Source organism: Coturnix japonica, chromosome 1 (genome assembly GCF_054131305.1).
Source record: "Coturnix japonica strain WE chromosome 1, WE-NBRP24, whole genome shotgun sequence".
In the NCBI taxonomy this organism is placed as follows: domain Eukaryota; kingdom Metazoa; phylum Chordata; class Aves; order Galliformes; family Phasianidae; genus Coturnix; species Coturnix japonica.
In genome coordinates this window covers 24650385-24666293 of record NC_140663.1, presented here as the reverse complement: position 1 = coordinate 24666293, position 15909 = coordinate 24650385, and the positions used below count along the sequence as shown (strand labels likewise).

At 36.1% G+C, this 15909-nt stretch overlaps 1 protein-coding gene across 4 annotated transcripts in view; it reads right to left on the bottom strand.

Annotated features, from left to right (window-relative positions):
• IMMP2L (inner mitochondrial membrane peptidase subunit 2) overlaps positions 1-15909 on the bottom strand; it is a 430059-nt gene that overhangs the window by 61860 nt on the left and 352290 nt on the right. For 2 of the 4 annotated variants that reach the window (XM_085513905.1, XM_032443055.2), the window contains exon 6: positions 14141-14192. The exons of the other annotated variants lie outside the window; for them this stretch is intronic. In XM_085513905.1, the coding sequence (XP_085370031.1) occupies positions 14187-14192 (6 nt within the window). In that variant the 3' untranslated portion in view covers positions 14141-14186. The remainder of the gene's footprint in view (positions 1-14140; positions 14193-15909) is intronic. 4 annotated transcript variants of the gene reach the window in all.

The following is a 15909-nucleotide window of genomic DNA, read 5'->3' as shown; positions in this document are numbered from 1 at the left end:
AAACAAACTGAAAAAGGCTACTGGCCAACAAAGGCTTTGCACTTCACATCAATTTGGACAAATAGCTAAAATTTCCTAAACTTCACAGAACTATGGGGCATGAATCTTGGACTTGTTCCACAGAAAGTTTATATTTCTGATAGTGACCTCCAGTGAATTTCTCAGCAGTTTTTCTCTAGAATAATTAGTTTCCATACATGGGCCCACAGTGGACACTTCATGATTCAGGCTGTCATACAATGTACTACCACAGCAGGCAGATTCTGCAGTGGTAGAAAAAGTAGGCTTCTCACACTATAGAAATTCAGATGATTTTAGAAATCAGTAAGACCTTAAGATCCTCATTTTCTTTTGCTGGAATTCGTTATTTAGAAGAAGCAGTACATTTTCCCATTAGGCTTTATTCAAACTGATCGTAAATTTCAGTGTCATCCTTTTAAATGCAAAGTGGAAATGTAACTATTACATCTTCTGTTATTGTGAAATACTTTGAAATTGGACTATTCACGGAGTACAAAAATGACTATTCCTCCTACTAGCGCTCTTAATCATAAACTACAGTCTGTAGTTCTGTCGTTTGAAGGTCAGACTACAAAAAATACAGTTATGTTCTCATGGCTTCCCATTCTGTTACAGTCCTCCCTGTATTAATCAGCTATTTACTTATGTGCTGAATACTGAAAGGTCATTAAGAATTAGCTGTGTGCTTGGAAGTAGTTCCAGAATTTATGCTGAATTGGTATCATCTTAGTCACTTCCAGACTCCCACCAGCCCTGCTTTCTCTTCCTTAAAGGGCCAAATGCAAAGGACTCTTCCACACTCTTTGCTAAGGATTACAGTGTGAGCATCATTTAGACCCCTTAGAAAGGATAGTACCAAGGCTTGGCTTTACTATCAGTTGGTCACAGCTGTTATATGTTTATTTCAAACAACTTTAATTGACTAATTAGTATTGTTCACTATTTCCATACAAATCTTTCTCACCATATTTAAAACAAACATAGGTTACATTAGCTTCTCTTATATCCACTTGAAAATAAATGAGTAGTAACTGCATAAGCAAGTGCTCCGACAGAGGAAGGAAGCTTGAGATGTGTAAAGTCTAACACTAGGTTATCAGGTTTATCTTAAAGTAACCATAAGGCTATGTTTAAAAATGTTAAAAAAAACAAACAAAAACCATCTACAAAGCATTTCAGTTTTTCTTGTGCGTTGTTAATTTAGAATAAATGAATAAATACAATACATTTCTACTATACTTGGATTGCAGTCCTCTCATTCATATTTTAGACACAGCACATGAAAATATCAGGTAAGCTGGGAAATCTTTGAATTCTCATGTGTACTATAAGTATTTTCTCCATATCCATCAGAAACCTGCATAACCTGAACATAAATGAAAGACAAGTCCTTAATGTCAATGTGAATGTACTTTAAAGTTGATTATGCAAAAGAAAGTGATTAAAATCCACAGGAAAGGGTCTGAGGTGTTGCAGTCAGTTACAAACTAACACTGCAACAATTGCAAAATAGGAAATAACATTTTTGTCTTCTTTAAAAATTGAAGGAATCAGATGAATATAAAAAAAAAAAAAGAACTCGGTTTGTGAAAAAAAGTTAAGTCTAAAATTAGTAAAGGACTTGAAAAGACAAGGAAATTGTTAGATCTCCTTCACAGAGCAGGCTGGGCAGGTGTTCAGGAAGGTCCAGGTCCTGACTCCATGCAGACAGTGCCGCAGGTTGTTACCTAGGTTTCAAGCAAAGCTGCATTTTCATGTTTCTTTGATGTCACAAATTTGGAGCAGAAATATGTCTTTACATCATAAGTTTTTAAAGAGAATCACTTATTGGTGTGTGTGTGTGTGGGGGGGGGGGGGGGGGGGGCTTGCAGGGGGAGTAAGGGAACTTAATTAGAAAAAAAATAGTACAAAAGACAATACAAACAGTAACTTCAGCTAAAAGAACTAATAGACTTTGGCTCACAAACATAAGCTTTTTGTTTGTTTGTTTCTTTTTAACTACAATTTTATGTCTGTTTTTTCTAAAAGAACAAATTATCCCTATGTAGTTTGGTTTGAAAACAAAGACAAAGTTTTAAAGAGCAAATAACTATTTGTGTATTCACTAAATAAATAAATAAATAAATAATAGCAAATAAAATGTTTTGCTGGCGAAACTCACTAAGAAACCTCACAGCCAAAACTGAAACACTGCTGTGACAGAACAACGCTAAAACATTTGCTGTGAAATCCACTGTAAATGAACCATACCCAGGATATTTTGAGTGCTTGCCCATCTCGTACTCCAGAAGGACAGTAATTCAGGACATATGCAGAAAGTGTTTATGCTATATGTGCTGAAGAGCTTTTTTAGTGCTATTCATACCAATCTTTATGTACGCTGTTCCATATCTTTGAGTCAGTTGAATAGGGACTTGCTGAAGAAAACATTTCCACAATTAATTTCTTGTTTGTTTGGCTGTAATAGCATGTCATGAAACACTCACTGAACATAATTAGCTCCTTTACACTACTCATCCAAGCCTTTTTGGATGAAAACACTGACTTGCCAGATGGTGAGTAACAGCATGATATCTAACCAACTGGGAAATGTGAGCTCAGGTTCACAGGGCATGGGACAGCAATGTATGATATGAATGGCTGTGTATGATTGAAAGGATACAGGAAACCACCATGGGCAGGGAGTGAAGACTGCTGGTTAGATGGCTTTAGCTAAGCAAGACACACCATTCTTGCCTCTGTCACAGAGAACATGAGGACTGCAGTCAAGCAGGAGGCAAAAGCAAAGGCATTCAGTAAAAGGGAGGGTCACATCAGACTGTAGTCAGCTCACTGAAATGGTCAGGAGACTGTCATAGGATGCTTATTCTTCTCTTTTCCCCGCTCATTCGTCTACCCCTCTGCTCACCTCTCTGACCTCTCTTCAGTCAAGCCCCTAGTGTATGTGTGGACAAACAAGAAAAGAAGCATGGCATGAAGAACTGTTTGCCTAGATGTACGCAACAAAAATGGAAAGGCAGGCAAAATCTCCGCTAGCATAAACTGGCAGACATCAGTAGAAACTACTGCACTGCATACTTGTTCATTTTAAATTATATATTACATTTTTTTAACAAACAAATAAACAAAACACTCTTGTGAGTTATTTGGTTGTCCTGTCTTGTGGTATAACCTGGCGGGCAGCTCATTCCCACACAGTGAGATGGAGGAATAAAATAATATACAAAACAAATAATGCACAATGAAATTGCTCACCACCTGTCAAACAATGCCCAGACAATCCCCAAGCAGCAGGCCTCCTGACTGGCAAGCTCCCCCTTGATTATTCAGCACGAAGTCATATGGAATGGGATAAATCTTTGGCCAACTTGGGTCAGCTGTCCTGGTTCAGTCCCCTCCCAGCTCTTTGCATTTCTCTCAGCCCCCTTACTGGCAGGATGGTACTGAAACTGAAATGTCACTGGCTCTGTGTAACACCACTCAGCAGCAAATGAAACATCGGTATATTACCAACATATTCTCATCATAAATCCAAAATCATACCAGCTAGTAGGAAGAGCATTAACTCAGTCCAGGATATTCTGACACCATGTAACTGAGGTTCTGTGCATTGCTTAAGGGAAGGTATCCTTAATGCAAAGGGGAAAAATGCTTTAACTGAAAATCATTATCTTTGCCCTGCAAAATTAAACTGCAGCCTAAAGGAGAACAGTGAACTTGAGATGTCTTAACAAGATTCTAAGGCCAGAAATTAAAGAAAATATATTGGTAGAGCTGACTTAGACTGAGGACTTCTCTGAAAATCCATCAACCAATACTAGGAGTTACTATATGGCCTGTTATTTTTTTTACTTAGGTAGGATTAAAAGTGCATCTTAAAGAAAGGTAAAATAAAGTTGTCAGGGAGCAGCAAGGGCTGGCTCCTTCCAAAGCGTAGGTGAGTAGGAAGCCAAGGAAGCCTGCACCACCACACTCTTGGTGTAGGCACTAAGGGCCAGCAGGAACGCTCAGGGAACTGGCAAACTCATAAGTATGAAAGTCAGCATAAGAGCTACATAGCTGCCTCATTTAGACATAATTTTAATCACAGATGGGAAACAGCAAACATATTGTTCTAAGCTATTGTTAGACAAGTATGTTCAGAAAAACATGTACTGCAATGAGTAGCCAGAATTCTGAACCTTAACCCATTGTCTTCTACCAGTTACTAAAGTCTGGGTCTGTAACATACTCTACAGCAAAGCACTTCTGCATCATTGCTGATGGACTTGCTGCTTAATGGACAGCATAATGGTGGGGCAGCTATCATAAATCTTGATCAAACAATGTCTTCAGTTTGTCTGTGAAGGGTCTATCATCATAATAACAGTAATAATAATAATTAAAATAGAACAGTTTGGGGCAAAGCTAATCATTTTATTTACCGTTGAACTCTGCAACTCCTCATAGAGCATTTAATCTTGCTGTTATATGGCAGTATTTTGTCTATTTTCTACACAGCAACACCATTTAACTCACTTCCACAGTTAATTTTTTATCTTTTTCTTCTATTTTGTATTCTATCACTGAAAATGGTTTCTCTCCAGCAAACCTGTGGTGAAGAATAATGTAAATTCTGCAGCAGCACTAGCAGCAAGTAAATTAAATCATGGAAATTTTTATGAATTAAATATGAAACTGGCTAATGCAATCAGTTCTCTACTATGTACATTATTTATTTTATTAAATTAATTTGACACTAGTTCAGTTTCCAGGGTGCTAAGGTTTTCATACCAAAGACATAGCAAGGCACTGTAATATAAATATAAATAATATAAATGGAAGCGAAGTGAATAGCTTTGGAGCTGAGCAGAGTGCATTTTGGGATATGGGAAAGGACAACATTTGGGGCTTGGGGTACATGCATTTTGGATATTTTGGCTATTGTAATAAACAAGATAATAACATATAATGTTGACACTTAATCTGCGAGCATTAGGCTACTGAAATCAAGCCTCCAAGAAGAGGAATAGTATTTCACACTTCCTCATGTCATGATTTTAGTCTTTCTGTGGAAAAAGGCATCACTGCAATGGTTACATAGCATTCCCATTTTGAAATCCTGTTGATGGATTATCTCCAAGGAAAATGTAGCAGGTGGCTATTTAACAAAAATGTAGGCTTCCAACCCATAAGGCATGGGTGTCCAACCTTTATGCTTGCCTGGCTTCACTGGGCTGCACTGAGTGAAGAGGAAATATCTTTGGCTGCATATACATAGGTGGATCCTACAGTAATGCCTCCTATTTATTTCCATGGAACTACAACAGATACAAAGAGCACAATAGCAGTTTGACAGAGCAAATTCTGAGCTACAAAATACTATTTTTCAGCACATTCACTACCATTAGCTATGTTTTTTTTTTTGCTACCAATGAACAAGAGCCTGCATGCCGTGCTCATAAAAACCCCTACAAGTGGAGGTGACTCACTGTTGCCACTGCTGAAACGAATCACCACCTCACTGCCCACACCCACTGTTTGATCCCTACAAGCATTCAGCAAATGTCAGTGGATGAAAACAAGCACCATTTTTTTCCTCATGGAGGAATTCAACAACACTTGCTACATACACTCTTCCATGTCAGACATCATTTTGGAATGGAATATTGGTGGGAAGGTTCAGCCTCTACTGCCATTACCACCATCTGCCTTTGAAAGAGTGAGCCAATATGATAAAATGGGAGGCACAACTTTTGAAGCAGCCCTCTTATATATATATATATTACAGTTAATGTATACAAAGTAACAAAAAATATATATATTAAGTGTTTTTTATTCAGTCACATATGAAAGACAGCAATGAAAACATAAAACTAGTGGGATATGTGACCTTGTCTTTGTGAACTGCATGAGTCTGTTTCAATGGTACTGGCTACAGTCCTTAAGGATCACTCAAAGTGTTTGTCAGAGATTTTAGATGAAAATTTACTCTTCCTGCAGTTGATCCTCAATAATAATTGTTCACAAATGTACGCACTGCCCAAAAAAGTGGTGACATGAATAAGGTGTGACTGGTAAGAAGGGGCTTACAAAATTCCAGTAAAGAGATGAGATCAAATTTTTATTGCAACTCTCTACATTCTATTTGAAAATTCACAGGTAATGTGTTTACATCAACTGAATAGGGACCCACCAATAAATCAAAGAATTGATGACTATTTCAGCAATCTTGAAATATATTCTAAAATTCCTTTATCAAAATGGAAAGCACAGATGCACTTTATTTGCTACACACAGAACTGCAATTAGCCAATATATCAAAATCTATCAGTTTATTAGCCATAATTCAAGCTGGCACTGCACTGTGCCCCGTGCCCTGGTTTCAGGTTTTACATCGGACATTAGGAAACATTTCTTTACAGAAAGCATAGTTAAGTACTGGGATAGGCTCCCCAGGGAAGTGGTTGAGTCACCATCCCTGGATGTGTTTAAGAGCCATTTGGATGTGGTGCTCAGGGATATGATTTAGCAGAGGGTTGTTAGAGTTAGGGTACTATGGTTAGGCTGCGATTGGACTTGATGATCTTTGAGGTCTTTTCCAACCTGAGTAATTCTATGATTCTATGATTCAGCCCAGAGGGGTTTATAGCGCTGGGCTGGGCCACTTGGTGGGAACAGCTGCCACCATGATAGCATGGGACAAGGGTGGACACACTGCAAGTTGTACCAGGCCATGTGGGGCTTGCAGGCTGGACATGTATGCCATATGCTTTTATCTCCAGCTACACGTCAAAAGCCTTCAAGGTAAAGCATGAAAAAAAAGATAAAGTAATAGCAAATCCTGTCATTCCTCCCGCCAGAGAGGGCTGTCAAGCTCAGCTCGTAAAATAATAAAAATCCCCTCCAAAACATTTTTGAAGTATTATTCTCAGTATATATTAAATGCTTTTTCAAGATTATCTTGTCACTGACATTTTTGTGTTCTTTGCAAAGTGACTATTTCTAAGAAAGTTCCACCTATATTTAATCTATATTTCCTCTTCAACATGCAGACATAATTAATTAAAATGTATTATTTAGAAAATAAAAAGTTTTGATATATTGTCATGTAGTTGTTGTTAATATGTTGGTTGTATTTCTTTATTAATGGGGCTATCACTGCATTCTTCCTTGCAGGGAGGGTATATTCTTTAAGCAATTTTCAAGGAATTGCAATCAGGATAAAAGGCATCCTAATAGGAAATGAACTGGCACAGAAATATGTGAAAAAAGCTGAAAATAGATGCTAAAGAATAGATGACCACAAATTAGCACATTTCTAATGTGTAATGCACATGAGCTCTGCTTATTTACAAAGAAAAAGATAATTTTCTGTCACCATTGCATATAGAGTATTTCAACAAATTTCAGAGGAAGGCGGTAATAAGTTTCTGAAATTCTGTATGGCTACTGATACTTTTTAGATATTTGGACAAATGTATTCCAATATTTGATACATATTTGTCTTTCTTTTATGATAAATCAAAAGGAAAACTTCTTGAAGACAAGAGTTCTCTTAATACTTTTATAGCACAAAGCACAGCAATGACACAAAAGTATATTGCTCAATCTAACAGAATTAAAGGAAAGAGCTAGCTATAATGTGTTCATAAAGCCCTAGAACCATATCATACCAAAGCTCTTTCAGATTGTCTTGAAATTGTGGCTTGAAAGCTGACTGAAAAATTGTAGCTGAACCATATTATTGGATGTCAGCATGTCCCTAATGCTGGAGGGTGCTGATGGAATAAGGAAAGGCTGCTGAGAAATTGTGCTTCAACTTCTGCTGATGGGAACTTGGATGAAATTCATCTGGAGAACTGATATCTGCTTTGTGCCATTCTGTTTGCATTCAAAATTCTTCAGTTCTAATAATGCCATTCATAATTGCTTATATTATTTATGTACTATTATCATTCATTAAAATATAATAATAACTATCATTATTCAGCTAGAGTAAATTACTACTAATAAATGATAATTAGTTAAGAAGAAGCTGCTTCTCTGCATCCCCACACTGCTATCAATCCTGTACCAAGTGGCAAGGGTGAACCTACGGTAATTTACCTAAAAGGTAATTTTTAGCCTGTTTCAGATGTGAGACCTGGGCACAGTTTCCAAACAATGCTTTCAAGAAAAGTCTCAAATAGGCAAGAAGACCATTCAAAAGGCCACAAGGAAAGAAAGACCTAAAAGAAACTGCAACTCTTCCCACACAGGATGATTAGGAGCACTGGAAAGCCTTATTCTTCAGCTGTAACTTCATAGTACATTTAAAAGGCCAAAGAGTCACAGTTCAAATCAGCTGTCAAACCCCTTTCTTTCATTGGACAGAAAGAATTTCCAAATGTGGTCACTGTGTATAATAGGTAGAAGTTTTAAACCAAAGTTTTGTGACCCAAACTACACACTGGCATAAGAGTTCATGCCGAACATCAGTTATCATAAATTTTATTCATCATATGAATACCTTAGGGTTGAAGATAAAAGACATTAACTGTAGATGTAATATTTACAGGTGTCACAGGCTTCTGCTTTGGCTACATTACTTGGGCAGTTTAGGAACTGGGTATTTTAACAAGTCATCATCTATTTATCTAGGATCCCATTTTCACCTATGACACCTCTACAAGATAATTTATCCCTTCCCAAAATAGAGATTTTATCCAGATAGATGAATCATCACCCAGAAGTGACATGAACAATACAGTGACTAACACAGGTTAGGCAGCTCCTGTCAGAGGACTGGAATCCCATCCCTATGGTGCTGCCAGCCATCTTTCTTCATTACCACTTTTCTGCTTATTCTCAGCAAGTATTTGTTTCTGCTTTTCAGATAAACTATGATGCAATTTCAAGGCTAGATTCACATTTTCTTGCATTTGGCCCATTTTCCTAGACAGTGCAGGGCTCTGAACTACCTGTTGGCACTTGCAAAACCTAAGTGAAGTCCTGCAGCTAACATTGTTTGCAGTCTCAGTCGTGGTTAAACTTTTCTACAACACTAAGTGGATAAGGACAGAAACTAATATCTTATCCTGGGACTGGTAAAGAACGTACTGCTGTGGCTTAACAACTACTGATAAAGAATAACTGAAGCATACACAGTACGGCAGGCAAAATTTTGGTCCCTATTTGTCTGTCTTTTCCCTACATAAAGACTGAGTCGCACATCTTTCAGTACAAAGCTCTTAATACCATAACTGTTCTTGCTGCATGCCACTGAGTGCTGGCAATCTCTGCTCTTCAAAGCTGCGTAGCTCTTGATTTTGTTCCTTCCTCTATACTGTTATGTTTTCTCTTTTGCCTTGGGATCTTTCATACAGACTCCTAATCAAAACACATTATTTTATGCTTAGCTTTACAAAAGCAACATTTTACTTTTTACTAAGAAGGAATGACAAAAAAAAAGTATGTATTCTGTGAAGGTTCCTCCTTTTATTTTTTTATGTTGGCTCACAACATCAGAGGAGGATGTTGGTAGTACAGCAGTAGAGGTTGAACCTTCCCACCAATATTCCATTATATTTTGTTGTTGTGCAACAGATGGCATCAGAGAGGCACACTGACAGAATGGAATCTGATATGGAAGTGTGGGTGAGAGCTGCTCCAAATGTAATGACTCCTGATCTTTGGAATATGCTCTGGAGATGTGTTATGATATGGAACATCTCTATTACCACAGTATTACATCCTTTGGGTAAAATCTGTAGCAGAAACAATAGCAAATTTAATTTTCTCCTGATCACCGGCAACAAATTTTAACTATACATATATGTACATACATATATATATATATACGTATACATACATATATATATATATATGTATGTATATATATGTGTGTGTGTGTGTGTGTATGTATGTATGTATGTATAATAAATGAAGCAGCAGTTTTGGGATTTTGATGTGTTACCAGATAATCACTGTGTAACACAAAGTACAATATATGGCTAATATAGCTGTAAATAATTCACAGCTGATCTATGTTCTATGGCCAATGCTTTAAAAAATGTTGAGCAGTGATCTTGAAAACCCTGTAGCAAAACTGCAAATACATTACTGACTCTTTTTTTTTTTTTTTTATCTTGTCTGCCTTATTACAGTGGAACTGCACAAAAATAAATTAACCTGGGTATATCCAGAGTTTCTAGCCTGGGGGAAGTATATGTTAAGTAGTTAATTGATGTTTATTTCATCTCATTTAGAGCTATGTTTTGTTCTGAGTTTCATACTTCATTGTACTGGGAGGGTAAATGTATGTCTAAAGGTCTCTCGCTAATATCTGAGATTGCTGCTTCAGCAGCATCTACAGGCTCCTATGGGTGAACAAAAGTAGTTATTAATGCCTAATATGACTTAGCCTATGATAATTAAATATAAGACCATATTTCACTAAACACACCGGAGAAGTTTTTTGTTCCACACAACTCTTAATTGCCTACATTCTGCTAAGATCTAGATAATCAGTGTAACAAAAGCTGGTCTGAAAGTTATGTCTCCTATTTTACAGATTTTTATGAGTAGGGCATGCACGCTCTTTTTCATCAGTGATAAGCATTACTGATGGTGGTGACTGTGTTGAAAAATATTATGTAGTTGAGAGTTCACTCTATCAAACAGTGTTATTGTGCTCTTTTGTTGTAGTTTCCATGGAAATAAATAGGAGACATAACTTTTGGAGCTAACTATGCATAAGTAATAAGTTTTGGACTCATAGTGCAGATGATTAATGATGTGTAAAAACAAATCTTAATAAAATATTACTAGTGTCTTCAAAAAAGTTTTTACAATTTTTAATATTTACATGAAGTAAAACTGTCCTGTTTTCCCTCCATTAGGAAACACACTTTATTTCTGAACTGAATTTTTATGGGAAACATCTTCAAATACATCCAAATCCAGCATTATGACACTATGTATTGCTAAATAATGTTTTACATGATCTACTGAAACAATAGCAATGGCATCATAAACATCTTCTATACAACTGAGATAAATAAATCTCTGGAGAAGCTAAAATATCCTTTTTATTGCTGTAAATACAGAAATTTATTAAGCTTCTGAACTGAGACTCAGTTTAAGAAAATGCTAAATGCCTACTTTCACTATCAGCTAAGATAAAGGTTTAGTATGAATCATGTGCACTTTAAACAGTACTGACAAGAATAATGTATTATTAAGCATTGAACTCTGGCATGGCAAATAATATTTTTCTGACAAAATATAACTAGTGACTGACATTTTCTTTATTAATGTCATGTTTCAACATTTTGGAAAATGTATTTTCTTAACTCCTACAGAGTGCTCAAGGTGTATGAAGTTTGAGTAGATGTGTGAACACACACAGTTCTCAATATCTCACAGATTAACACATTGGAGAATACAACTCAGGAAGTCCAAGTGATACAAAAAAAAAGGAGGGGGTAGGAAAAGGGGGGAGATAGGGGGAGAGAGTGGTGACTGAGCAGTAGTATCTGTAATATAAAGGCAGAATATAAAGACAAAAATGTGAGAGAATTTCTCTTCAGAGAGAATTTAGTGGAACAAGGTTTGAACCACAGGCAGTATTTGAACGTTAGCTTATAACCTTCTTTGTTTTCTGGCTCAAAGTTCGCTTCCTGAAGTGACTCTTGTGATAAGACTCTCACTGATTTATGGAAGAGGAAAGTGATGGGTGCTGTCGTATGACAATCAACACCACTTTGTGGACATTTGAAAGCACCTTCCTTCAGAGCTGTTTGCCTCTGGAAGAGAGTGCTCGGGAGTATTTACTGGCAGAAGATCTGACTTGTGACTAAATATGGTAGGGGAAAATTGGGGAATGATACCATCGTGTCCTGTGAAAAATAGGGATGCAGGTGGGCATCCCTGCTCCCTCTTATCTGCTGGCAAGGCCTGGAAGATGGGAACAAAGGAATTTCTGCTGAGATTCCAGAGCCAGAAGCTGCCATTCCAATGAGAGTTGACTCAATCACTTTGGATTTGAGCTGTCACTCCAAAGAGAACTGACTCAACCATTTTGGCCTTATAAATAAGTTTGTATTGCCACTAGAAATCATCACTGTGGTCACTGTTATTGTCAACAGAACAATGCCTGATGACCTACCACTACTGAAGATCAATGACTGAACTACTGACCACACTGGATCCACGGTGCTGTCTCCCTCTTGCTTCCTACAATGACACCCTGCTTCTTTTTCCTATTTTTTCTAACACCCTTCTTCCCTTCCCCATCACTGTGATTAAGTTTTGTAATAAACTGGTCAGACCAACATTTGAACTGTTGTTGCTTAATCTCACGTTGGGTATACATATATCAAAGATCCTCCTCTCCCTCCTATAAATTGGAGTGAGACACCTCTCTAAACCTCTCAAAGACTTAACTGAATTCCTAACCTCAACTGCTGCTTCTACTAGGAAAAAGATTTTGGTTTTTTTTTGTGTTTTTCTTTTCTTTCTTTCTTTCTTTTTTTTTTTTTTTTTTTTATGAGACAGACAAAAAATAGTTATTCTCTTAATTTATTACAAATGGGAGGCTAAAATGGCTCTCAGGTTTAGATTTCAAAGGATTTCAGATATATATCCAAATTTTTATTTTATTTTATTTTATTTTATTTTATTTTATTTTATTTTATTTTATTTTATTTTATTTTATTTTATTTTATTTTATTTTATTTTATTTTATCTTATTTTATTTTATTTTATTTTATTTTATTTTATTTTTTATTTATTTATTTTTGTGTGTGTGTGTGTGTGTGAATTCATTAATAGAAAGAATGAGGTATGACATATGATCATCAGGTAAGACTTCTTATTAAGTACCTTCTTACAAATACAGATTTAAATGTACACCTGACCCTCACTTTCTTTCTGCATCATTTATTAAATCTTTCATGCAATATTTATTGGAAATAGTATTCTTAACCTTTTGGCTAAGCATTCTCAGTCATTTCTGTTTTATCAAGATTTCCATCCCTACTTCAGAAATAAATCACATACACTACAGATGCACTTTTGACCACGGTGCTTGCCTTGGGACAGTCTATTAGCCTTCATCTTCAAATGAATACTTGTCAGAAGAAAAAAAAAAAAAGAAATTATTCCATACAAATGTTTGTACATCTAATGCAAGATTAATGTGGAGGAAAAATGCTAAGGTGATAGCTGTCAAAAGTCAACTCCACAAAATGCATTAGTGATGTTAAATCTATACGGAGTTTATAGTCTCTACAAAATAGAGATACTACCACATTCAGTAATGGAAAAGAACACAGTGTGTGCACAGCTTTACTTTTTTCTTTTCTCTGCTGAGATGGCTCAGAGCAGAACATGATACTAGCTTTATATTTTTAGTGATCTAAGTTTTATAAAAACCAAGTTGAGAGAACAGGAGTTATTCAAACAAGAAAATATCTTCAGCAGAAAACATCGTACATTCACATAGTCTTCAACATCTTTTATACATGAGAAAAATGTTTTAAAACATGCTATGCCTCTCACATAGTTTTTGATGGTTTTGTCTGCTTGCTTATTTTTCCACAATGAAATACTTTACACACACTCTCACAACCCTTTCAATACATCTTCTGTCGTTATACTACCTGAAATATCTGTCTTTGTGCTGTTAGTTACTAAATATGCAGTGTTGAAGGACTGCTGCAACTGTCTCCTCATTACATGTTCCACCAGCATTGAACTCAGTTGGGATATTTTTTTCAAGTGCTTTGAAATACTTTGAAATAGAGGAGGGATTACAGAAAAGCAAAACCTTTTCAATTTCATCCATGTAAACAGAAATCTATAGTGTCTTCTGCTGTGAACTAACAAAGGCTGCTAGGTGTGACAGATGAAATGCCTTTCAGGAGATTCATCATAAAGAGTGAACTTTGAAATGTATCAAGGGTTGCTCAGATGCTTAGGGAAAAAAAAAAAAAAAAAAAAAAAAGTATCCATGAGTATTCACAGAGCTTATTTCAAAAACAAAAAAAAAAAAAAAGAAGAAACTTAGAATGAGTAATACATCAAACAAGATTAGCCTGCACATGACCTGAAAGACACCTTTGCACTTAATATCAAATAATCCTGGATTCCTTACCTCAGTCTGTCAGTAATCGTGAGACTGCATAACTATAGGATTGAATTTAGTACTGAAAAAATAACAAAAAGACAAAATCAAATTGCAACAATTGGAATTATTTCAACTCTGATAAACATTTAAAATTAATTAAAAAGAAAGGAGAGAAAGAAGGAAAGACAGACAGACAGAAATAAGGTCTTTATCTGAAGCTGCACTCAGGTGCAGCTCAGCCTAATAACTGTAATTATTAGCAAATAGTTTTTCCATTGAGTAACTGGATTAACAATGTCATGCAAAGTGTATTTCTGGTTAATTACCCAGATCCCTAAGGGAATTTCAGTATACTGTTTCATGCTTGATATTCTACCTACGATCAACAGGAAGAACCGCAAGTGTATTTGCCAGCTCCTTTTTTTTAGCTTGCAGTGCACAGAAGTTATGAAACATAACACACAGTTCTGAAGACAAGAACACTTGTGATGTACACAACTAAGAGGATGCTAGAAAATCTATTTCACCTGCTGCACATAATCAATTTTCCACGTGTAAAACATGCACAATCAACTAGGGCTTTTAAAATTAGTATGGGAGACATTCCTCACCTGCAAAGTCCTACCTCTGACAGTTGTTTGAAGGACAGGGTCTTACTATACACACATGAAAATTAAATCTTCATCTATGTATTTAGCATTTAAGTGCTACAAATCAATACCAGAACACCAGAGCAGATATTTAAACATCTTGCAAGAACAAGATTCTTGTGAAGAATTGTTAGATGGCAAAAACAAGAAGCTCTTTCCATGAAGACTCTGCCAGCCCTGAGCAGATGGAACATGGCAGGGGCTGAAGAAAGGCATGGTAGGGTGAGCTGGGTGCCATTCCTCGCTGGGTCGAAGCTGTGGAACTGGAATTTTGCAGCACAGCATCAGCAGGAAAACCTTCTGGGGGATGTGATTCTGACCTCATTGAATTTTCTGGCAAAACTCCCAGTTATTCCCACAGAGATATTTCCCCAGTTTTTACTACTTCAGCAAACAGAAGACCAACTCACTCTAGCTTGTTGAAGGATATTTTTTACCCCGACATGGGTAATTACGCTATTATAAATATCCCAGACTCCAGTGGAGGTAATCAATTATTTTTAAAAGTGTAATAAATATTTATAAAGAATAGAAAAATGTAAGGCAAAATTCTCCAAGAATTTTCTCAATGTCATCAGTATTGGTCACTGAAATTCCACTCAGCTCTAGAGCTTAATGTGCATTTTTACTGAAATTTCAAGATGATGTGAATATTGTGAAAAAGAGGTATCATTGCCTGGTCCCAAATTTAATGGCAAGCAAATCTTGAACTTTGCTCTGGATGTAGATAAAATGTGTAATCTGAAGCTATATGCCAGTCATTAATGCTTTGCAACATTTATTCGTTTTAAAGACTTATATCTATCTATATATTTAAATTTCAAAATCTATAAACAGCATCTCTGAATTCTTTTTTTCTCATATGAAACTTTGATAGTTTTAGTCCCTTATGAATCTCAATTTGAAATACATGCATTTAAATGCAGATAAGAACTTTCTCTAGAGAGCAAGGAAGAAATGCATTAATGTGGAATTCTGGCAGAGGAATAAACTTAATTTTTTTATTCCCAAGACAACTTAATTTTTTCCAGATATCAATTTTATCTGACACTTTCTCTACTGGTAGACAATACTATTTCTCTGTAGATTACATAGTTTTCTTTTTCACAATAAGCATCTAACTTTTCTGACATCAGAAGTCCCTTA